General features: G+C 43.1%; 1 protein-coding gene across 1 annotated transcript in view; it reads left to right on the forward strand.

Annotated features, from left to right (window-relative positions):
• Positions 1-26,813, forward strand: part of SLC23A1 (solute carrier family 23 member 1) — a 514,793-nt gene that overhangs the window by 435,413 nt on the left and 52,567 nt on the right. The window contains exons 13-14 of the mRNA XM_075859964.1: positions 12,148-12,291; positions 23,572-23,667. Of these exons, the coding sequence (XP_075716079.1) occupies positions 12,148-12,291; positions 23,572-23,667 (240 nt within the window). The remainder of the gene's footprint in view (positions 1-12,147; positions 12,292-23,571; positions 23,668-26,813) is intronic.

Genomic DNA, 26,813 nt, shown 5'->3' on the forward strand with positions numbered 1-26,813 from the left:
GCTGTCCTAGACAGCTGATCAGTTCTGTCAGTCGTCGAGAGACCTATCACGACGTCCTGGCGCCATGATCGCTATGATTGGTCAGTTACTGACCAATCATAGTACGTGACGTAGCGGGGTAGGTGGAAAAGCCGGTGTTCGGCTCTGATCTCAGTCCTGTCAGTGGTGTTGAGGAGATCAGAGCTGCGCTGCTTGATCCTCCTGTCATTGTCAAAAAGTTAACCAGATAAATTTAACCCTTACACTGCGTCCCTGTGACCCCACCATTCCCCTTATCCCTGTTACATTTTTCCTTTTTGTTTTATAAAAAAAAAATTGTAAAAAAATAAATAAATATATAATTTATCGTTCAGGTAGCGTTAGGTAGTGCCAGGTGTAGGACATTAGTTAGCGTACTTTTATTTTATTTTTGTTATAAAGAAAAAACAATCAAAAAATAAAGAAAAAGGGATTTGGCATTAATTAGCGTTAGATAGGTGTAGGGTTAGTAAAGTACATAGTTTGCCGTTAGACATTACATAGTGCGTGTTAAATATATATATATACACGATTTTGATCTAAAATAATGGCTCAGCGGATGTTTACAGCAGAGGAGGCGTATGTGATGATGTGCTCTGATACAGACACTGCAAGCGAAAGTGAGGAGCAGTTTTTATTATCATCCTCATCACTGGCGTAGCTATAGGGGTCGCAGCGGTCGCAATTGCTACCAGGCCCCGAAAACCGGGGGGCCCGCAGCCCCCCGCACCGCATCAATAAAAAGTTACTATAGTAACTCGGGCCGCGGGCCCCTGTTACTATAGTAACAGACTTTACTTACCTTCCTGGTTCCGGATCGCAGCGGAGGTCCTGACGTCAAGCGCTGTGCGCAGCGCATGACGTCACAGCGCTATGCGCCACGCACAGCATCGAGACGACAGAACTACCGCCGTGGCTGAAGAGGAAGGTAAGATTAGCCCTGACTGGCGGGGTCCGACTCCCAGGACCCGCCAATCAGCTGTTTTGAAGGGGCCGCAGCACTCGTACGAGAGCTGCTCCCCTTCATTCCGGTCACACTGTGAATCGGTGTCGGCGATCCACTGAGTAGTGAAATGAAGGGGAAGCAGCAAATGACGGCGCGTAAATAGACGCCCGCGTCAAAGAAGTGACCTGTCACTTCTTTGGCTGTAATTGGAGCCGTTATTCATTGACTCCAATGAATAGCAGCGCCAATTACGTCCGTAATGGACGTGGCGCTCAAGCGCCTGCATATGCCGTTATGGCTGAAATTACGGGGATGTTTTCAGGCTGAAACATCCCCGTAATTTCAGCCGTTAGGGACGCCCTTGTGTGAACATACCCTAAGCCTACCAAGGAAACAAAAAAAAAAGCCACGACACAGAGCCTGCACTGTGCCATATTACCAGAGACCACTTGCGCCTGCAGAGCTTGCAAGTAAGCGAAAGTAACCTGTAAACGAACACCATCAGATGTCTGTATTGGTAGATATCCAGTCTCCCTCGACCATTTGTCCCAACCCACTGGCGTAGCTATAGGGGTCGCAGCGGTCGCAATTGCCCACAGCCCCCCGCACCACATCAATAAAAAGTAACTATAGTAACTCGGGCCGCGGGCCCCTGTTAATATAGTAACAGACTTTACTTACCTTCCTGGTTCCGGATCGCAGCGGAGGTCCTGACGTCATAGCGCTATGCGCCGCGCACAACATCGAGACGACAGAACTACCGCCGCGGCTGAAGAGGAAGGTAAGATTAGCCCTGACTGGCAAGGTCTGACTCCCGGGACCCGCCAATCAGCTGTTTTGAAGGGGCCGCAGCACTCATACGAGAGCTGCTCCCCTTCATTCCGGTCACACTGTGAATCGGTGTCGGCGATTCACAGTGTGAGCGAGTAGTGAAATGTACGAGTGCTGCGGCCCCTTCAAAACAGCTGATTTGCGGGTCCCGGGAGGCACATCAGCTATTGATGGCCTATCCTGAGGATAGGCCATCAATGTTTAGGGACTGCACAACCCCTAAGCCTACGATGTAGCAGGCTTAGGGGGCCCATGAGACAGGATCACAGATTGTGTGATCCTGTCTGCTGGGCCCTGTATCTAAGCAAATCACATGGTAGGCTTAGATACATGGCCCATGCGTGATCCTGTCTGCTGGGCCCTGTATCTAAGCCAATCCCATGGTAGGCTTAGATAGATGGCCCATGTGTGATCCTGTTTGATGGGCCCTGTATATAAGCCTACCACACTGTAGGCTTAGATACAGGGCCCCAGCACACAGTAATCTTATACTGTATAAGATTACTGTCTGCTGGACCCTGTATCTAAGCCTACGTTGTGGTAGGCTTAGATACAGGGTCCATTAAACAGGATCACACATGGGCCATCTATCTAAGCCTACCATGGGATTGGCTTAGATACAGGGCCCAGCAGACAGGATCACGCATGGGCCATGTATCTAAGCCTAACATGTGTTACTAATCGTTTTTCTTGTGTGTTTTCTTACAGGTTCGGTCGTTGGACTACGGCGGATTCCAGGACTACTTCGATGGCGGCTTTTTTTTTTTATTATCAATAAAATGGTTAATGAGGGTTGTGTGGGTTTTTTTTTTATTATTTAAAAAAAAAAATTTTTTCTATGTCTTTGTATTTTTTTTTTAAACTATATTACTACCGCCTTAGTAATGGCCGCCGGCTGATTGACAGTATCCATTGCTAAGGCAGGGCTTAGTGTTAGTCTATGCAGTGGCTAACGCTAACCCCATTTATTACCCAGGTACCCACCGCCACCAGGGGTGCTGGGAAAAGCCGGGTACGATCCAGTACTTGACCATCTGTAGTGCTGGCCGGCCACTGGGGCGGCCGCAGGCTGGTAGTATCAGGAGGGGAAAGGCCAGATACAGTGGCCCTTCCCACCCTGGTAATGCTAGGCTGCTGCTGCTTTATTATATCTGGCTGGTTATGGAAAATGGGGGGGACCCCACGTCATTTAAAAAAAAAAAAAATAATAATAATTGGAAAGAACGATGTGGGGTCCCCCCCAATTTTCATAACCAGCCAGATACAACACAGCAGCAGTAGGAAGCATTACCAGGGTGGTAGGTGCCACTGTTTTTGGCCTTCCCCAGACTAATACTACCAGCCTGCGGCCACCCCGGTGCCTGCCCGTCACTATAGATGGTCGGGTACTGGTTCGTACCCGGCTCTTCCCAGCACCCCTGGTGGCGGTGGGTACTGGGGTAATAATGGGGGTTAGTGTTGGCCTCTGCACCTGCTAACATTAAGCCCCGCCTTAGTAATGGAGGTTGTCAATCAGCCAGCGGCCATTACTAAGGCGGTGATAATAAAGTTTAAAAAGATACAAGCACATACAAAAAATATTTTATTGAAATAAAAAAACACAACCCTCATTAACCATTTTATTGAGAATAAAAAAAACGCTGTCATTGAAGTCCTCGAATCCGAAGTCCAACAAAAACCTGTAAAAAAAAAACACAAACGCACAAAAATAATCAGTAACACATAAAGAAGCAAAATTATTATTCTTACCTTTCCTGGGTCCAGCGCTGGAGCTGCAATGTCAGCGAGCTGAGCCCTGTATCTAATCCAATCATGTGTGATACTGTCTGCTGGGCCCTGTATCTAATCGTATCATGTGTGATACTGTCTGCTGGGCCCTATATCTAATCCAATCATGTGTGATACTGTCTGCTGAGCCACTGTATCTAATCCTATCATGTGTGATACTGTCTGCTGGGCCCTATATCTAATCCAATCATGTGTGATACTGTCTGCTGGGCCCTATCTCTAATCCTGTCATGTGTGATACTGTCTGCTGAGCCACTGTATCTAATCCTATCATGTGTGATACTGCCTTCCGAGCCACTGTATTTAATCGATCATGTGTGATACTGTCTGCTCAGCCACTGTATCTAATCCTATCATGTGTGATACTGTCTGCTGAGCCACTGTATCTAATCCTATCATGTGTGATACTGCCTTCTGAGCCACTGTATCTAATCCTATCATGTGTGATACTGTCTGCTGAGTCATTGTATCTAATCGTATCATGTGTGATACTGTCTGCTGAGCCAATGTATCTAATCCTATCCATAGTTTATAGGGTCGTAGTGCTATAGATATGCTATGCTGTCTCCTGTACACACATTTTTTTTTTGGGCGGACACATATGTATTGGGGCTATTTCCCCTGACATTTTAAGCCCTGAGGGTATGTTCACAAGGCAGCATCCATTACGGCTGAAATTACGGTGCTGTTTTCAATAGAAAACAGCTCCGGAATTTCAGACGTAATGGCATGTGCAGGCGTTTTTCGCTGCGTCCATTACGGACGTAATTGGAGCTGTTTTTCCATGGAAAACTGCTCCATTTACGTCTGAAGAAGTGACAGGCACTTCTTTGACGTGGGCGTCTTTTTTACGCGCCGCCTTTTGACAGCGGCGCGTAAAAAAAATGACCGTCGGCACAGAGCATCGTAAAACCCTTTCAAATGAATGTTTGCCGACGCTTTTGAGCCGCATTTTCGGACGTAATTCAATGCTAAAACGCCCGAATTACGTCCGTAAATAGGGTGTGTGAACCCAGCCTTAGTGACGCCCCCGGCTGCTAGTGCTGCATTGTTGGGTCACTTAGGAGACCCAGCGATGCAGCTGAAAGCTGCGGACCATCGGCTATGAGGAGTTTGCGGGGGGGGCCCCCAATAGGAACTTTTGCATCGGGGCCCATGAGCCTTTAGCTACGCCCCTGGCCCCCACATTATAAACTGAAATACCAGCAATACTCCAAACAAAACTACTACCAAGCAAAATCCATGCTCCAAAAGCCAAATGGCGCTCCTTCCCTTCTGCGCCCTACAGCATGCCCAAACAGCAGTTTACTTCCACATATATGGCAGCAACATACCCGGGACTACTATTTTTGGGGTGCGTCTCTCCAGTGGCATAAGCGGGCCATGACATATTTGCCACTGAATTGGCATATCTGGGTAAAAATTTAAATGTTTACTTTGCACCATCCGCAGCGCATTGATTTATTGAAAAGACCTGTGGGGTGAAAATGCTCACTACACCCCTTAATAAATGCCTTGAGCTCGTTTCTTCTCACGGGTTTCTTTTATTACTTCACATCAAGGATACCATTTATCAGTGAGACATTGGCCTGTGCAGAAAGGATTGCTTCACGGCGTAACACACATCTGTGGATTATTTTATTGTTTTACCCCATTATTATACCCTCTCATTATGCCCACACATCTTACATATGCCCCCACATTATAAACGGAAACACCAGCAATACTCAAACGAAGCTACTACCAAGCAAAATCCATGCTCCAAAAGTCAAATGGGGCTCCCTTCTGTGTCATCCGCTGTGTATGGAGCGAGCTCAGTTACGTGATAATTAGGCCTCAATTTCGCATGGTACCCTTTCACTCCTGAGCCCTGTCGAATGTCCAGGCAAAAGATTAGGGCCACATGTAGGGTGATTCTAAAATCGTGAAACACAGCATAATAATTAGAGAGCTGTCTTGTTATGGTGGCACAAGTTGGGCACTACATATTGGCATATCTATGGAAAAAAATCCAATTTTCACTCTTCAACATCTGTATGCACACTAATTTCTGCAAAACACCTGCGGGGTTAACATGCTCACTACACCTCTAGGTGAATACCTTGAGGCGGGGGAAGTTTCCAAAATGCGGTCACTTCTGTGGGGTTTTCACTGTTATCGTCCCACAGGGGCTTTGCAAATGTTAGATAGCAACCAGAAACCAATACAGCAAAATCTGCACTCCAAAAGCGAAATGGCACTTCTTCCCCTCTGAGCTCTTCCGTGTGCCCAAAAAGCAGTTTATGACCACATATGGGGTATTGCTTTACAAATGTTGTGGTTCTTTTTTTCCTTTATTTTTTGACAAAATGAAAAATTTTGCACTAAAGCTACGTCTTATTGGAAAAAAAGGATTGTTTTTATTTTCACAACCCAATTCAAATAAATTCTATCAAACACCTGTAGGGTCAAAATGCTCACTACACCCCTAGATGAATTCCTCAAGGGTTGTATTATCCCAAATGGAGTCACTTTTTGGGCGTTTTCACTGTTTTGGTTCCTCAGGGGCTTTGCAAATGCAACATGGCCTCCGCAAACCATTCCTGCTAAATTTGAGCTCCAAAAGCTAAATGGCGCTCTTTCCCTTTTAAGCCCTGCCGTGTGTCCAAACAGCCGTTTATTACCACATATGGGGCACTGTTTTACTTGGGAGAAATTACTTTACAAATGTTGTGGTGCTTTTTCTCCTTTAGTCTTTGTGGAAATTAGAAAAAATTAGCTAAACCTACATTTTTTTTAAAATAATGTAGATTTTCATTTTCACGGTCTACTTCCAATAATTTCTGCAATAAACCTGTAGGGTCAAAATGCTCACTATACCCCTAGATAATTTCTCAAATGGGGGGATTTCCACTGTTTTGGCACCGCAAGAGCCCTTCAAACCTGACATGGTGCCTAAAATATATTCTAATAAAAAGGAGGTGCTCCTTTGCTTCTGAGGCCTATGCTTCAGTCCAGTAGCACACTAGGGCCATATGTGGGATATTTCCTAAAACTGCAGAACCTGGGCAATAAATATTGAGTTGTGTTTCTCTGGTAAAACTTTGTTACAAAAAAATGGATTAAAAATAAATTTCTGCAACAACAAAAAATGATATTTGTAAATTTCACATCTACTTTGGTTTAATTCCTCTGAAACGTCTAAAGGGTTAAGAAACTTTCTAAATGCTGTTTGAATATTTTGAGGGGTGAAGTTTTTAAAATGGGGTGACTTATTGGGGGTTTCTAAAGTATAAGGCCCTCAATGCCACTTCAAAACTGAACTGGTCCCTGAAAAAATAGCCTTTTGAAATTTTCTTGGAAATGTGAGAAATTGCTGCTAAAGTTCTAAACCTTATAACGTCCTAGAAAAATAAAAGGATGCTAAAAAAAAAACAATGCCAATCTAAAGTAGACATATGGGGGATGCTAATTGGCAACAATTTTGTGTGGTATAACTGCCTAACTTACAAGCAGATACATTGAAATTTCGAAAAATGCAAATTTTTGAATTTTTTTCATAAAATTTTGGTGTTTTTCACAATTAAATATTAAATGTACTGAGCAAATTTTAACAGTAACATAAAGTCCAATGTGTCATGAGAAAACAATCTCCGAATCGCTTGGATAGGTAAAAGCATTCCGAAGTTATTATCACATAAAGTGAAACATGTCAGATTTGAATAATGAGGCTCTGTCAGGAAGGTCATAAGTGGCCAATGCGGGAAGGGGTTAAAGGATCATAGACTATATTCTAAAAATAACCCATGAGCGCAGAAACATTATGACTCATATATATGAAATGGTCCGTCATATATATATATATATATATATATATATATATATATATATATACATACATATATACAGTAGTAGAATTAATATACTGTCTATGCTAGAGGGAAGCCTCTGCAGACCTCTATCCCAGAATTGATTCTGAGCTGATGGTATGTTAAAAACATTCAATAAAGCCCCCTGACATGTTTAGCCAAATTGGAATCCTCAGGGGTACAATGGGGCAATGGCGACGGAAACCGCAAGTTTGAGGCTTATAAAACCTTGTAGAACGTCACTAGAGAAGGTAAACACAAGACTGGTAAAAACATCAGTCCAGAGGAAAAAATTGCTGTGAAGGAATTAAAATCTATGAGTACAATAAAGGATAAAAAGAAACATAAATATATTAAAGGTCAGAGAGACTATAAACAAGGTCAAATTTATAACTGGGGCCAAAAATCATCACGAGGTAATCAGACAAATCCAACAAAAATAAGAACAAGAAGCTCAGATAAAAAAGTGAGTCGGATGTGACAGACTCGTCTAGAGCGGATACGGACCAGGAGACTCAAAGGCCAAGGAACCCTCCTAATCAAGAAGAGAGACCAATATTTACATAAAATGCCCAGTTCCAACCGCCAACTTTTTTAAACGATCGACTAAGATGGGGATGCCGAGGCCATAAAAGAGGGAAGAAATATCACAGAGGGAGAGGCAAACCGAACCAAGTAGAGTTGAGACGTTGAACTCTATGCAAATTATTAACCTGTCTAAACACACTAACTGGAGCACAAACAACTACTTTGAAACACGGATTTAATTTTTGTCTCACTACAAGGTTTAATAAATTTGAACTCATAAAAGATCTCTATCTTTATGGAAGAAAATAGATTTTCAAAAAAATATTCAGTCAAAAACAGTAGAGACCATAATATACTGTTGCCTTCACAGTTTCTCGTCCATACCAACATAAAGTGAGCTTTAACTAGCAAAAAAATCAAGAACCAAAAATTAATAATGCATTAGTATAATGCATAATCAAAACACAGTTTTGACTTTTTTTTTAATGTGGGCATTATATTGTGTGAGGGGCACTATTGGGGAATTATACTGTGTGGGGAGGCAATGTGGGGGGCATTATACTTTCAAGAGGCACCATGGGGGCATTATACTGTGTTGGAGGTTCTTTGGGAACATTATATTGGGTGGGTGGGCACTATGGGGTGAAGGAAAGTCTCTGTGCCTTTGTCTAAGAGCAAAATCTGTGGGTGCCGATTGTGGAAAAATTTGGCCAAGGTAGAAGGGAATGCAATAAAACAAATAAAGAGGCATTACACAACCGCCAGATCCTCGGCGTTCCAGCGTAGATCCTCCCTGGTACTATTTGTTGACATGGCTGCAGCAATGATGTGCCCGTATACCCATGTAATCACTGAAGCCAATCACTGGCCTCCTTCACCAATCAATGGTGATTGGTAATGCAAACGGAAACCTGACGGAAATCTCTGACGGAACCCATGAGCGGAGCCCTGACGCAGATGTGAACGAAGCCTTATTGAGGCGCTTTACAAGCAGATTTTCCATCGGCACTACAACAATCTGCCTGGATTCAGAGGCTGTTATCTCTTGAAATCAGCCAAGTATTTTTCGGCCTTAAAGAGGCTCTGTCACCAGATTTTCAAATCCCTATCTCCTATTGCAGGTGATCGGTGCTGCAATGTAGATAACAGTAACGTTTTTCTTTTTCAAAAACGAGCATTTTTGGCCAAGTTATGAGCATTTTTATATTTATGCATATGAGCCTTTCTTAAGTGACAACTGGGCGTTTTTAATCTTATTTCCAACTGGGCGTGTATTGTGTTCGTTACATCTGGGTGTGTTTACTTGTTTTACTAGCTGGGCGTTGTGAATGGAAGTGTATGATGCTGACGAATCAGCATCATCCACTTCTCTTTGTTACCACCCAGCTTCTGGCAGTGCACAGACACACAGCGTGTCCTCGCTCGTCTGACGCGATGAAGTTCCTGTGGGAGGAAGTGAGTGACGTCACAGCGTGATCTCGCCTGAAAACAGCTCTGTAATTTCAGACGTATGTTGCGTTTGCATGTGAACATACCCATATGCTTTCTTTTATAAATTTCTTCTACTTAGGTTCCGTTCCAGCTTTTGTCCTAATAAATACTTGTGTGAACAAGGCCTAAGGGGGAATTCACACGGGGCAGATTTTGTTGCATACATTTCTGCAAATTCAATCCAGATGAATGTAATTGATTTTCAGTCGCAGAAAGGCTGGATTCACACGAGCACATTACGTCCGTAATGGACGGAACGTATTTCGGCCGCAAGCCCCGGACCGAACACAGTGCAGGGAGCCAGGCTCCTAGCATCATAGTTATGTACGATGCTAGGAGTCCCTGCCTCTCCGTGGAACTACTGTCCCGTTCCGAAAACATGATTACAGTACGAGACAGTTGTCCCGCAGTGAGGCAGGGACTCCTAGCGTCGTACATAACTATGATGCTAGGAGCCCGGCTCCCTGCAGTGTGTTCGGTCCGGGACTTGCGGCCGAAATACGTTCTGTCCATTACGGACGTAATGTGCTTGTGTGAATCCAGCCAAACTTCTGCAACAAAATCTGCTACTTGTGATTGCACCCTAGGGCTGGGTTCCCATGGGTCGGATTTACACATCGCATATTTGTTGCAGATTTTATTGCAGATTTTTGAGCCAAATATAAAGAAAAAATGGATACTTCTGCTTCCTCTGAGATCCACTTCTGGCTTTGGTTAAAAAAAACAGGATCAAATCTGTAAGTATGTTCACACGGCCGTTTTTCGGGCCGTAAACGACCGAAAAACGGACGAAAAATCGGAAGCAGAATGCCTCCAAACATTTGCCCATTGATTTCAATGGGAAAAATGGCGTTCTGTTCCGATGGGCCGTTTTTTTACGCAGCCGTTTTGAAAAACAGCCGCGTAAAAAAACGGCCGCGAAAAAGAAGTGCAGGTCACTTCTTGGGACGTTTTTGGAGCCTTTTTCATTGACTATAGAAAACAGCTCCAAAAACCTCAGTCAAAAACGCTGCGAAAAACGCCACAAAAAACAACGCGAAAATCGCAAGTGGCTTAAAAAACGTCTGAAAATCAGGAGCTGTTTTCCCTTGAAAAGAACTCCGTATTTTCAGACTTTTTGAGTTTGTGTGTGAACATACCCTAACAAATATGTGATGTGTTAATCCAGCCATAGGTCTTGGTGTGGTTTCTGCAAGACATTTTTTATTTTTTAGCCACAAGCAGAAGTGGGATACAAAGGAAATACTCACAGTTTTGCAAAGCTGCAATGTATGAACAAGGCTTTAGTCATTAGTCATGTCTTTACAGCAATTTTTATGTGAAATGTAGTTGTGATATCTAAATATATGCCAGCAGTCAACGGACAAATGTTGGCAAAATCAAAAATGTTCCTTTTTATTCCAAACAATCATTTGTTAGTAATGCACATAGACCGCCACAGTGCTTCTAAGGCCTTATTTACACAAACGTGTTTAACGTCCGTGATACGCGCGTGAAAATCACACGCGTTGCACGGACCTATGTTAGTCAATGGGGCCGTTCAGACAGTCCGTGATTTTCACACAGCGTATGTCCACTGCGTAAAACTCACGACATGTCCTACACTTGGGCGTTTTTCGCGCATTGAAGTCAATGGGTATGTGAAAATCGCGCACGGCACACGGGAGCACTTCCGTGTGTCGCGCGTGATTCGCGCAACAGTAGATAAAGAAATGAAGGAATAAATAAAAGCACTTCCTTCATTTCTTTTTCTAAACAACAAAACCGCGTGTCATAAGGATGTCATATGCGTGAAAATCACGCAGCCACGCACCATTCACTGACGACACACGGAACTGCAACGCGCGGAAAACGCACACGCTCGTGTAAATCCGGCCTAAAGAAAACCCAATCCCTATGCTGCAGTCAGAGTTTTTAATGTCTTCGTTTCTTTCCATTACAGTCAATAAGGGAAACTACAATAAACCCTTTACAAATAGGGCACAATGTGTGTTTATTTTTTGTTAAACATTAGCATTTACTAAAAAACACATTTGGTAATTTACTACAGCAGCCAAATTGCAAATAATAAATAAATACTGAGCACACCATTACTGTAATTTAACAGCTGCAACACAATGATAAATCTGCTGCATTTGTTCACATGAATTGTCAATAATATGTCTCTGTGTAAGGGTACGTTCACACGGCCGTAAACACCTCAAAAATCGCCCAAAAATCGGAAGCAGAACGACTACAAACATCTGGCCATTGATTTTAATGGGAAAAACGGCGTTCTGTTCCGACGTATTGAAAAACGTCCGCATAAAAAAACGGCCGCGAAAAAGAAGTGCAGGTCACTTCTTGGGATGTTTGTGGAGCCGTTTTTCAGAGACTATATAGAAAACAGATCCAAAAACGGCTGTAAAAATGGCACGAAAAACGCAGCGAAAATCGTGAGTGGTTTAAAAAACGTCTGAAAATGAGGAGCTGTTTTCCCTTGAAAACAGCTCCGTATTTTTAGACGTTTTTGAGTTTGCGTGTAAACATACCCTAAGAATTCACATGTGCTAAATTTATAATATTTAGATATAAATGAATAACTGATTTTCTTTAATTGCTGCCTGGAAAGCAATGCAAATTATTGTAATATAAAAATTAGTTTTGTATCGATGCTGTAGAATACTCATCCTTAATTTATTTGTACATTGTTTTCAGGCATGATTACAGCTATTGGCCTGTCAAATCTTCAATTTGTTGATATGAATTCATCAAGAAATTTATTTGTATTGGGATTTTCATTGTTTTTTGGACTAGTTCTCCCAAACTTTTTGGATTCAAATCTCAACTATATTAAAACAGGTAAGAAATAAATTGACAGCATATTTTACCGTACTTTGCAGGCTATTAGACACTTTTTTCTTTAAGCAAGAATCTGTGCTGTAATCTTATACTACATCTGTAATATGAGTAAGAATGTAGGCAGAGACTGAGATAACGGCTCTCGTCACTTTAGGCTTTGTTCACATCTGCGTTGGGGTCCCGTTCTGATGTTCCATCTGAGGTTTCTGTCAGAATGGGACCCTGGGCAGAGACAAACTGACACCAACGGAAACCAGAAGTTTCCGTTTCCATCACTATTGATTTAAATGGTGACGGATCCGGTGCCCATGGTTTCTGTTTGTGTCTGTTGTGCACCGGACCCGTCGTTTTGCCGGAAGCAATAGCGTAGTCGACTACACTATTGCTTCTCTATTGCTTCCGGCAAAACAACGAGTCTGGTGCACAACAGAGACAGACAGAAACCACAGGCTTCGGCTCCGTCACCATTGAAATCAATGGCGATGGAAACGGAAACCTCCGGGTCCTCATAGGCTTAGGCTGGATTCACACGAGCACATTACGTCCGTAATGGACGGAACGTATTTCGGCCGGAAGTCCCGGACCGAACACACTGCAGGGAGCCGGGCTCCTAGCATCATAGTTATGTGCGATGCTAGGAGTCCCTGCCTCACTGCGGAACAACTGTCCCGTACTGTAATCATGTTGTGCGCTGGAACGGCATATTAGTGGAAAAATGTTAATTTTCACTTTGCATAATCCAGCTTGTAATAATTTCTGAAAAAACACCTGTGGGGTCTAAATGCTCACTACACCCCTTGATAAATGCCTTTAGGTTGTGTCGTTTCTAAAATGGGGTCACTTTTTTTTGCAACAGCAACATGGCGTCCGCAAGCCATTTCAGCAAACTCGATGCTCCAAAAGTGAAATACCACTCCTTTTCTTCTGAACCCTCCCATATGTTCAAACAGCCGTTTATAACCACATATGGGGTCTTATAACCACATACGGGAGACATTGCTTTACAAGTGTTGGGGTGCTTTTTCTTCTTTATTCCTTGTGAAAATAAAAAATGTTTATCTAAAGCTACATATTATTAGAAAACAAATGCAATTATTAATTTTCACGGCTTAATTCTAATTAATTCAGCAAAAAATCATAGGGGTCAAAATTCTGACTATTCCCCTAGATAATTCCTCAGGGGGTGTAGTTTCCCAAATGGAGTCACTTTTGGGATGTTTCCACTGTATTAGTACTACAGGGGCTAAGCAAATGAGACTTGGCTCCCAGAAACCATTCCAAAAGCCAAATGGCACTCTTTCCCTTCTGAGCTTTGCCATGTGTCCAAACAGTTGTTTATGACTGCATATGGGAAATTGCCGTACTCGGGAGAAATTGCTTTACAAATGTTAGGGTGCTTTTTCTTTTTTAGTTCTTGCGGAAATTGAAAAAAATAAACCTATATTTCATTGTAAATAATGCAGATTTTCATTTTCATGGCCTTCCAATAATTGCTGCAAAAGACCTGTGGGGTAAAAATTCTCACTATAGCCCTAAATCATTTCCTTGAGGGGTATAGTTTCCCAAATTGGATTACTTCTCGGGGGTTTCCAGTGTTTTGGCCATTCAGGGGCTTTGCAAATGCGACATGACCTCTGCAAACCATTCCAGCTAAATTTAAGCTCCAAAAGTCAAACCACTGTTTATGACCACATATGGGGTATTGCTGTACTCGGGAGAATTTTTTTTACAAATCTAGGGGTGCATTTTCTCCTTTAGTCCTAGTGGTGTATTTTTTTGGGGTGCTTCTTTTGATTTGGTACCACAAGACCTCTTCAAACTTGACATGGTGCCTAAAGTATAGTCTACTAAAAAGGAGGCGCCAAAATCCACTAGGTGCTACTTTGCTTCTGAGGCCTGTTTTTCAGTCCATTAGCACACTAGGGCCGCATATGGGATATTTCTAAAAACTCTAGAATCTGGGTAATACATTTTAGTTATATTTCTCTGTTAAAACCTTCTGTGTTTCAGAAAAAAAAGGGTTAAGAAACTTTCTAAATGCTGTTTTGAATACTTTAAGGGGTGCTGTTTTTAAAATGTGGTGATTTATGGGGGTTTGTAAAGTATGGGCCCTTTAATGCCACTGCAGAACTGAACTGCTGCATAAAAAAAATAGGCTTTTGAAATTTTCTTCAAAATTTGAGAAATTGCTGCTAAAATTATAAGCCTTGTAACGTCGTAGAAAAATAAAAGGATGTTAAAAATGTTTTGCCAATCTAAAAAAAACATATGGGAAATGTTGACTAGTAACTATTTTGTGTGGTATTACTATTCTGTCTTACAACAAGTTACATTTAAATTTATAAAAATTCAAATTTTTGCAATTTTTCTATACATTTTTGTGTGTTTCACAATTAAATACTGAATGTATCGACCAAATTTTACCACTAACATAAAGTCCAATGTGTCACGAGAAAACTCTCTCCGAATCGCTTGGATAGGTAAAAGCATTCCAAAGTTATTACCACATAAAGTGACACGTCAGATTTGAAAAAAATCAGCTCTGTCAGGAAGGTCAAAACTGACCGCAGCTGGAAGGGGTAAAAGCAGGGGCGTAGCTAAAGGCTCATGGGCCCCGATGCACAAGTTCTTATTGCCCCCCCCCCCGCCGCAAACTTCTCATGGCCGACGGTCCGCAGCTTTCAGCTGCATCGCTGGGTCTCCTAAGTGACCCAACAATGCAGCACTAGCAGCCGGGGGCGTCACTAAGGACTTAAAATGTCAGGGGAAATAGCCACAATAATACATATGTGTCTGCCCAAAAAAATTGTATGTGTGTATAGGAGAGATAACCTATCTATAGCACTACAACCCTATAAACTATGGATAGGATTAGATACATTGGCTCAGCAGACAGTATCACACATGATAGGATTAGATACAGTGGCTGAGCAGACAGTATCACACATGATAGGATTAGATACAGTGGCTGAGCAGACAGTATCACACATGATAGGATTAGATATAATGACTCAGTAGACAGTATCACACATGATAGGATTAGATACAGTGGCTGAGCAGACAGTATCACACATGATAGGATTAGATACAGTGGCTGAGCAGACAGTATCACACATGATAGGATTAGATACAGTGGCTGAGCAGACAGTATCACACATGATAGGATTAGATACAATGACTCAGTAGACAGTATCACACATGATAGGATTAGATACAGTGGCTCAGCAGACAGTATCACACATGATAGGATTAGATACAGTGGCTCAGCAGACAGTATCACACATGATAGGATTAGATACAGTGGCTCAGCAGACAGTATCACATATGATTGGATTAGATATAGGGCCCAGCAGACAGTATCACACATGATAGGATTAGATACAGTGGCTCAGCAGACAGTATCACACATGATTGGATTAGATATAGGGCCCAGCAGACAGTATCACACATGATAGGATTAGATACAGAAGCTCAGAAGGCAGTATCACACATGATAGGATTAGATACAGTGGCCCAGCAGACAGTATCACACATGATAGGATTAGATATAGGGCCCAGCTCGCTGACATTGCGGCTCCAGCGCTGGACCTAGGAAAGGTAAGAATAATAATTTTGCTTCTTTATGTGTTACTGATTATTTTTGTGTGTCTGTGTTTTTTTACATGTTCGGTTGTTGGACTACGTCGGATTCGAGGACTACTTTAATGACAGCGTTTCTTTATTCTCAATAAAATGGTTAATGGGGGTTGTGTTTTTTTATTTCAATAAAATATTTTTTGTATGTGCTTGTATCTTTTTAAACTTTATTATCACCGCCTTAGTAATGGCCGCTGGCTGATTGACAACCTCTATTACTAAGGCGGGGCTTAATGTTAGCCGGTGCAGAGGCTAACACTAACCCCCATTATTACCCCGGTACCCACCGCCACCAGGGGTACTGGGAAGAGCAGGGTACGAACCAGTACCCGTCCATCTGTAGTGACGGGCAGGTACCGGGGCGGCCGCAGGCTGGTAGTATTAGGCTGGGGAAGGCCAAAAACAGTGGCACCTACCACCCTGGTAATGCTTCCTACTGCTGCTGTGTTGTATCTGGCTAATTATGAAAATTGGGGGGGACCCCACATCGTTCTTTCCAATTATTTTTTTTTTTTTTAAATGACGTGGGGTCCCCCCCATTTTTCATAACCAGCTAGATACAATAAAGCAGCAGCAGCCTAGCATCACCAGGGTGGGAAGGGCCACTGTTTTTGGCTTTTCCCGTCCTGATAATACCAGCCTGCGGCCACCCCAGTGACCGACCATCACTACAGATGGTCAAGTACTGGATGGTACCCGGCTCTTCCCAGCACCCCTTGTGGCGGTGGGTACCGGGGTAATAAAGGGGGTTACTGTTAGCCGCTGCACCGGCTAACACTAAGCCCCGCCTTAGCAATGGACGCTGTCAATCAGCCGGTGGCCATTACTAAGGCGGTAGTAATATAGTTTAAAAAAACACAAAGACATAGAAAAAATATTTTATTGAAATAAAAAAAAAAACACACAGCCCTCATTAACCATTTTATTGATAATAAAAAAAAAAAGCCGTCATCGAAGTAGTCCTGGAATCCGACGTAGTCCAACGACCGAACCTGTAAGAAAACACACAAAAAAAACGATTAGTAACACATGTGTTAGGCTTAGATACAGGGCCCATGTGTGATACTGTCTGTGGGACCCTGTATCTAAGCCTAGCACAAGGTAGGCTTAGATACAGGGTCCAGCAGACAGTAATCTTATACAGTATAAGATTACTGTGTGCTGGGTCCCTGTATCTAAACCTACAGTGTGGTAGGCTTATATACAGGGCCCATCAGACAGGATCACACATGGGCCATGTATCTAAGCCTACCATGTGATTGGCTTAGATACAGGGCCCAGCAGACAGGATCACACATGGGCCCTGTATCTAATCCTACCATGTGATTGGCTTAGATACAGGGCCCAGCAGACAGGATCACACAATCTGTGATCCTGTCTCATGGGCCCTCTAAGCCTGCTACATCGTAGGCTTAAATGGGTTGTGCAGTCCCTAAACATTGATGGCCTATCCTTAGGGTAGGCCATCAATAGCTCATGTGTTGGGGTCTTTCTCCCGGGACCCGCCAATCAGCTGTTTTGAAGGGGCCGCAGCACTCGTACGAGAGCTGCTTCCCCTTCATTTCACTACTCGCTCACACTGTGAATCGCCAACACCGATTCACAGTGTGACCGGAATGAAGGGGAGCAGCTCTCGTACGAGTGCTGCGGCCCCTTCAAAACAGCTGATTGGCGGGTCCCGGGAGTCGGACCCCACCAGTCAGGGCTACTAATCTTACCTTCCTCTTCAGCCGCGGCGGTAGTTCTGTCTCGATGCTGTGCGCGGCGCATAGCACTGTGACGTCATGCGCTGCGCACAGCGCTTGACGTCAGGGCCTCCGCTGCGATCCGGAACCAGGAAGGTAAGTACAGTCTGTTACTATAGTAACAGGGGCCTGCGGCCCGAGTTACTATAGTAACTTTTTATTGACGTGGTGCGGGGGGCTGTGGGCCCCCCTGGCTTCAGGGCTCGGTCGCAATTGCGACCGCTGCGACCCCTATAGCTACGCCAGTAGATAGATAGATATGAGATAGATAGATAGATAGATAGATAGATAGATAGATAGATAGATAGATAGATAGATAGATAGATAGATAGATAGATAGATAGATAGATAATGAGATAGATAGATATTAGATAGATAGATATGAGATGATAGATAGATAGATAGATAGATAGATAGATAGATAGATAGATAGATAGATAGATAGATAGATAGATAGATAGATAGATAGATAGATAGATAGATAGATAGATAGATAGATATGAGATAGATAGATATTAGATAGATAGATAGATTATTAGATAGATAGATAGATAGATAGATAGATAGATAGATAGATAGATAGATAGATAGATAGATAGATAGATAGATAGATAGATGGATCATGAGATATATGATAGATAGATAGATAGATAGATAGATAGATAGATAGATAGATAGATAGATAGATAGATAGATAGATAGATAGATAGATAGATAGATAGATAGATATATTGTAGATAGATAGATAGATAGATATGAGAGAGATAGATGTATTGTAGATAGATAGATAGATAGATAGATAGATAGATAGATAGATAGATAGATAGATAGATAGATAGATAGATAGATAGATAGATAGATAGATAGATAGATAGATAGATAGATAGATTTGAGAGAGATAGATGTATTGTAGATAGATAGATAGATATGAGAGAGAGATAGATAGATAGATAGATAGATAGATAGATAGATAGATAGATAGATAGATAGATAGATAGATAGATAGATAGATAGATAGATGATAGATAGATAGATAGATAGATAGATAGATAGATAGATAGATAGATAGATAGATAGATAGATAGATAGATAGATAGATAGATAGATAGATAGATAGATATGAGATAGATAGATAGATATGAGATAGATATGAGGGATATGTGTCAGCAGCAACCTGGGGAAACTGTTCAGCAGCATCCTGAATAAGAGAATCCTCAGCTTCCTCTCCCAGCACAATGTCCTCCACCAAAGCCAAGCTGGGTTCATGCCAAACCACCGCACCACTGACCACATCTACACCCTGCGCAGCCTCATCAAGAGCCACGTCCACAATACAAAGCATGGGAAGATTTACGCCTGTTTTGTGGACTTTAAGAAGGCCTTTGACTCAGTGTGGCACCCGGGCCTATTCCTGAAACTGCTGGAGAGCGGAATAGGAGGTAAAACCTATGACGTCATCAGAAGCTCCTACACAGAGAACAGATGCAGCGTGAAGGTGAACGGGAGAAGAACGGCTGATTTCCAGCAGAGCCGAGGAGTCAGACAAGGCTGCAGCCTCAGTCCAACGCTCTTCAACATCTACATCAATGAACTGGCCACAGCTCTGGAATCCTCCTCAGCACCAGGTCTCGCCCTCCATGACACCCAGGTGAAATTCCTGCTGTATGCAGATGACCTTCTGTTACTATCACCAACCGAGAAAGGTCTCCAAGACAACCTGCAAATCCTAGAAAAATTCAGCTCCACGTGGGCACTACCCATCAATGCCAAGAAAACCAACATCATGGTGTTCCAGAAGAGAAACTCAAAATCCCCCAGGCACCCGACCTTCACACTAAATAACGCCACAATCACAGCGACCGACAGGTACACTTACCTGGGCCTAGAAATCAACCAATCAGGAAGCTTTAAACAAGCCATAGAGATTCTGAAAGACAAGGCGTGCAAAACCTTCTATGCCATCAGACGAAAACTCTATCATCTCAAACCACCAGTGACGGTCTGGCTGAAAATCTTTGACTCCATCATCTCCCCAATCCTCCTGTATGCCAGTGAAGTCTGGGGTCCGGACACATACCCAGACTGGTCAAGGTGGGATTCCAGCCCAACAGAAATCTTCCACCTAGAATTCTGCAAACACCTTCTCCAAGTCCATCGGAGCACCTCAAATAGTGCCTGTCGGGCAGAACTGGGCAGATTCCCACTACACCTCACAATCCAGAAGAGGGCGCTATCATTCTGGGCCCATCTACACAGCAGCAGGCAAAGTTCCTATCACCATAAAGCCCTGTTACACCAAGGGGTCCCAGGTAAACCAGGCCCCCCAGAACATCTCACCCTGACCCGGCCTGAAGAAAATGTCACCCAGCGCGGCCTCACAAAAGCCGAAATCAAGAAGACAATAAACAAAGGCCAAGAGGAATATATCAGTGACTGGAGGAACGACATAAAGACATCCCAGAAACTGACAATATACCGGAGTCTACAGCGGGAATATAAACTGGCGCCATATCTGGAGAAACTGCCAAACCACAGAGACAGACAGATCCTGAGCCGCTACAGACTGAGCGCCCACAACCTGCTCATCGAATCCGGGCGCCACAGACAGACCTACAAGCCCAGGGAGAGCCGACTGTGCCAACAGTGCGACCAGGAGGCCGTGGAGGATGAGGCCCACTTCCTGCTACACTGCTCCAAATACTCAGCAGTAAGGGACACTCACTTCAGGAGACTCTCTGATCTCTTACCGGACTTCAGCTCCATGGAAGAGGAAGAGAAACTCTACATCCTGCTGGGTGAAGAGGAAACCACAGTGGGCACAGCGGCACAATATGTCACTGCATGCCATAAACTGAGAGAGACATGATATGCCATGGACTTGTATAACCCCGACCCTAGATATGTCCCTATCCCCAAGCCCTCAGTCCCTATCCCTCATTCCCTTACTTCTTACTTGCTTTGGCAATGCTAATATGTATTTGGTCCTGCCAATAAAGCTTCTTTGAATTGAATTGAATTGATAGATAGATAGATAGATAGATAGATAGATAGATAGATAGATAGATAGATAGGGTAAACAAGAATAGAAAGAGGAACCTCCAGCTCACCTTTGTTGCGTTTGTGGTATTCAATGGTCATGCACGGATCCTCGTGTCGGCACACGCTGAGTAGATAAAACTAGAAAGAACAAGGTTGGATCCAGCACAAAGATTGCGATAAAATGGAAAGGATTTTCCAAGTTTAATGGGCCAGTAGAGTGGCTATTAAAATCAGGACTTGGATACACTGCGTGACATCCTGGTAGTGTAAGGAAGGTTGTAATGTTGAAGGAAAGCCTACGCGTTTCAGACGCTGAAGCCATGATTAAGGACGCTCGCAGCGTCTGAAACGCGTAGGCTTTCCTTCAACATTACAACCTTCCTTACACTACCAGGATGTCACGCAGTGTATCCAAGTCCTGATTTTAATAGCCACTCTACTGGCCCATTAAACTTGGAAAATCCTTTCCATTTTATCGCAATCTTTGTGCTGGATCCAATCTTGTTCTTTATAGATAGATAGATAGATGGATGGATGGATGGATGGATGGATGGATGGATGGATGGATGGATGGATGGATGGATAGATAGATAGATAGATAGACTTTGTCTGTTATGCTAAACAGTCAGCCCTGAAGTGTGACTGCTCAGCATGACAGACATACACAGTGAAGGGGTTAATAGCTGCATTACTAGCTGCTACTTACATACATCGGGTGTGGGGTCAGAGAGCAGCAGGAGTCAGGATTCCTGGGAGGAGACAGCATGCACACGATCTTCTTGCTGTAGCCATTCCTTTCCCTCTGCACAGGCCACGAGGAAGAGGGAAACAGCTAGAAGCGAGCTGATTGGCTGGACAGCGCAGTGGGCGGGCAAGAGTCTTCCCCCTCCGTGCAATGACCATTTCACCGCCGAGCTGCCACCAATGATTTAAAATACATTGCTGGGTCTCTTTTGTACCCCAGCAGGGACCCAGCAATGCAGAGTAATCATTACAGCACTACTGTGCTACTGTGGCGAGGGGGGCCCGGTCGCAGTTGTGACCGCTGCGACCCCTATAGCTACGCCACTGGGTAAAAGGGTGGTTTCCAAACGCATATTTTTTAAACCAAGTTATTTTTGTCAAACTCCTGCTACCCTCTGGTTTTTGACGCTACAAGTATTGTTCGGCACGCATCAACCAGCCGAGCCCTTTATACTACAAGCTCCAATAAAAAAAGGACTAGGCGATATGTTCTGACTCCAACACTCGGTGCCCCTTGTAGATGGTGTCCTACGCTACCCGTTGTAGATAGTGCCACACACGCTACCCCCTGTAGATAGTGCCACGCACACTACCGCCTGTAGATAGTGCCACACACTCTACCCCCTGTAGATAGTGCCACACACGCTACCCCCTGTAGCTAAAGCCACACACACTACCCCCTGTAGCTAAAGCCACACACGCTACCCCCTGTAGATAGTGCCACACACGCTACCCCCTGTAGAAACTGCCACACATGCTACCCCTTGTAGATAGTGCCACAAACACTACCCCCTGTAGATAGTGCCACACACGCTACCCCCTGTAGATAGTGGCACACACGCTACCCCATGTAGATAGTGCCACACACGCTAAACCCTGTAGATAGTGCCACACACGCTACCACCTGTAGATAGTGCCACACACACTACCCCTGTAGATAGTGCCACACACGCTACCCCTGTAGATAGTGCCACACACGCTACCCCCTGTAGATAGTGCCACAGACGCTACCTCCTGTAGTTCGTGCCACAGACGCTACCTCCTGTAGATAATGCGACACACGCTACCCCCTGTAGATAATGCCACACACGCTACCCCCTGTAGAAAGTACCACACACACACACCCTGTAGATAGTGCCTCAAACTAACAAACTCAAGACCTGTTTGCACATGGCAATAATTGTTATGATTCGTATAATTTACAGCAATAGTAACGATAATTGCCAAGTTTAAATGCAAAATAAACTATAAAACAAATTTTTGTTTTACCAAAATTGCTTGTTATTACATAAAAAAAACGATTGTTGTTGTCATCAAGCTATGGCATTCTCTAGCTCAGGTTGCAATATTAATCAGCTCTTCCATGGTTGAACTTATGCTATTATTCAAGTATATCAATCTAGATTTGGATATTATATCCAATGGTAATATGATATCCGATTGGGAATGCAAGGATTTATGTTTCCACGGATTCCATATACATAATTTGTCCATGTACATAGTCTTAGCCCTAGGTGGCTGTACGGTAGCACACAGAGTCCCTGCAATTACATACTACAGAGCCATAGGCACTTCATCTATTGCCGATATAGTGCTCAAATAGGCAACATATTCTTCTAGAGTGGAATATAGTAGATCCATGATTTGACATGCGCTGGAGCATGCCACATTTTTTTTCTTCCAGAATCACAGAGTTATACTAATACCCCATAGAGGTCTATGTGTATTATGACTCAGTACAAGTAAGTCCTTATGCTCTGTCCCTAATGGTCAAGAGTTTAGAGAAGTTTTCAGTACTGAATCTAGAGTTACTGAATCTAGAAAATCAATTCTAACCTCTTTATCAAGAGATCTCACATGGAATTTCGCATTAAATGTAATAAAAAACCTTTTCTTGAAACACTTGAAGAAAACGGTTGTGTATGATCCTGAAATAAAAGCTGGGATTCAGAAGGAAAGAAGCGTCATCTTTCTCTGTTCAGTTCCTGTTGTGCCTCAGTGTGCATACATAGTGGAATTGATGGAATGTAGAGCATATTAATGTGTACATATAAAAACATACTTCAAGATGTCAGATTATATGCCTTATCTAACACTAATGGTTGGGTTTTTACAGGTTTACCAGAGTTGGATCAGATATTGACTGTGCTACTAACAACAGAAATGTTTGTTGGAGGATGCATAGCATTTTTCCTGGACAACACCATACCAGGTATTATATAGTAGTAAAAAAGTAGTTTGTTAAATACGGAGTGAAATATTACAATGTACATTAATTGTATGCATCCAAATCTCAAAAAATGTGTGGTGTCGAAATGAAAACATTTAAATGCTGCACATTTGGAAGCATTTGTTTTTCAAATGCACTTTTATTTAAAAAAAAATGTTTTTACTTTTTATGATACAGGATTTTTCTGCACCCTGTATACATAGAAGTTGTATCCAGGGGTGGGATTGGCCGGAGGAGGGGGAGGCATGTGCCCCCTGGGCCAGTCCCCCAGTAGACGTTTAGGGCGTCAGGGGCGGTTTTAGACAAAGTGTGGCCCTGGGCAAAGTTAAAAGTGGGACCCCCAAATGCTGAATTACTGTACCAATAATGCAGTAAATTTAGAACGTGATGTGCAAAGAACTATTTCGTTGGTTTCTAGTGTGTCAAGGAGTGTTGCACGTTCCAAAGCATATGTCCCCCCTTTCACACCAAAAAATTATCTATATACATATATACAGTGAAGGAAATAAGTATTTGATCCCTTGCTGATTTTGTAAGTTTGCCCACTGTCAAAGACATGAACAGTCTAGAATTTTTAGGCTAGGTAAATTTTACCAGTGAGAGATAGATTATATATTTTAAAAAAAAGAAAATCACATTGTCAAAATTATATATATTTATTTGCATTGTGCATGAGAAATAAATATTTGATCCCCTACCAACTATTAAGAGTTCAGCCTCCTCCAGACCAGTTACACGCTCCAAATCAACTTGGTACCTGCATTAAAGACAGCTGTCTTAAATGGTCACCTGTATAAAAGACTCCTGTTCACAGACTCAATTAATCAGTCTGACTCTAACCTCTACAACATGGGCAAGACCAAAGAGCTTTCTAAGGATGTCAGGGACAAGATCATAGACCTGCACAAGGCTGGAATGGGCTACAAAACCATAAGTAAGACGCTGGGTGAGAAGGAGACAACTGTTGGTGCAGTAGTAAGAAAATGGAAGACATAAAAAATGACTGTCAATCGACATCGATCTGGGGCTCCATGCAAAATCTCACCTCGTGGGGTATCCTTGATCCTGAGAAAGGTAAGAGCTCAGCCGAAAACTACACGGGGGGAACTTGTTAATGATCTCAAGGCAGCTGGGACCACAGTCACCAAGAAAACCATTGGTAACACATTACGCCGTAATGGATTAAAATCCTGCAGTGCCCGCAAGGTCCCCCTGCTCAAGAAGGCACATGTACAGGCCCGTCTGAAGTTTGCAAATGAAGATCTGTATGATTCTGAGAGTGATTGGGAGAAGGTGCTGTGGTCAGATGAGACTAAAATTGAGCTCTTTGGCATTAACTCAACTCGCAGTCTTTGGAGGAAGAGAAATGCTGCCTATGACCCAAAGAACACCGTCCCGACTGTCAAGCATGGAGGTGGAAACATTATGTTTTGGGGGTGTTTCTCTGCTAAGGGCACAGGACTACTTCACCGCATCAATGAGAGAATGGATGGAGCCATGTACCGTCAAATCCTGAGTGACAACCTCCTTCCCTCCACCAGGATATTAAAAATGGCTCGTGGCTGGGTCTTCCAGCACGACAATGACCCGAAACATACAGCCAAGGCAACAAAGGAGTGGCTCAAAAAGAAGCACATTAAGGTCATGGAGTGGCCTAGCCAGTCTCCAGACCTTAATCCCATCGAAAACTTATGGAGGGAGCTGAAGATCCGAGTTGCCAAGCGACAGCCTCGAAATCTTAATGATTTACAGATGATCTGCAAAGAGGAGTGGGCCAAAATTCCATCTAACATGTGTGCAAACCTCATCATCAACTGCAAAAAACATCTGACTGCTGTGCTTGCCAACAAGGGTTTTGCCACCAAGTATTAAGTCTTGTTTGCCAAAGGGATCAAATACTTATTTCTCTGTGCACAATGCAAATAAATATATATCATTTTGACAATGTGATTTTCAGTTTTTTTTTAATATATTCTATCTCTCACTGGTAAAATTAACCTAGCCTAAAAATTCTAGGCTGTTCATGTCTTTGACAGTGGGCAAACTTACAAAATCAGCAAGGGATCAAATACTTATTTCCTTCACTGTAGTTTTTAAATCATACCACTATACCAGATGAAATATTACCTGCATACTATTACTGAACACAACGTACTATTATAAGACTAATATTACCAATAATAACACAATATAAGTTCCAAATAGTACCGCCACACCATGACCGCATACTGACTGAATAATACCCCTATACTGTTACTGAATAATACCTCCACACCATAACCACATAGTGACTGAATAATACCCCCATACTATTACTATATAAAAACCACTATACAAAGACCAATATTACCACCATATAGTGGCCATATAGTGGTAGATGCACTTATACACAGGAGCTTTGCAGACAATATAAGTGATTACAGCACATTTACATCCAGTGACTCACAGGTGATGTTTTTTGTGATAAGAGTCATTCACTTTGCCTTTTTTTCTCCATCTGGCCCAGACCAATGTGATGACTTATTGCAGCAACGAAACGTGTCTGCAGAATTTGATACAGTCATGTTGGTTTCTTGCTTTTCCTGCATCCTCCCCACCTATACCCCATCCTCTAAACAAACTCGTAATCCACAGTTCCCCAGATGGTAATAATGATCCCCTAGTGCTCGACACAATAAAAGTGCCTCATCAGTAACCATGCCCCTTTTGCCCCATACAGTAATACCCCCTTTATGCCCACTGTAGATTGTGCCACAGTGCCAATGAAGATAGCACCACAGCGTCCCCTGTAGATAGTGCCATACACACAGTCCCCTGTAGATAGTGCCAGACACAGCCCCCTTGTAGATAGTGCCACACACCAACTCTTGTAGATAGTGCCACACAGACCCCCTCTTATAGATAGTGCCATATAGCCCCCTTCTTGTAGACAGTGCCACACAGCCCCCCCCCCCCACTGTAGATAGTGCCACACAGCCTCACAAACTCAAACATTTTTTAGTCATCTAGCCCCGTTCCTGTTCTCGAGACGGCGAGACGGGACCCTTGTATAAGCCGGCGTGATCCAGTGGCACAGGGATTCTGTCCTAGCACCTTATAGGCTGCAGGCCTAATGTGGCCTGTAGCAT

Source organism: Rhinoderma darwinii, chromosome 3 (assembly GCF_050947455.1).
Source record: "Rhinoderma darwinii isolate aRhiDar2 chromosome 3, aRhiDar2.hap1, whole genome shotgun sequence".
NCBI classification, from domain to species: Eukaryota; Metazoa; Chordata; class Amphibia; order Anura; family Rhinodermatidae; genus Rhinoderma; species Rhinoderma darwinii.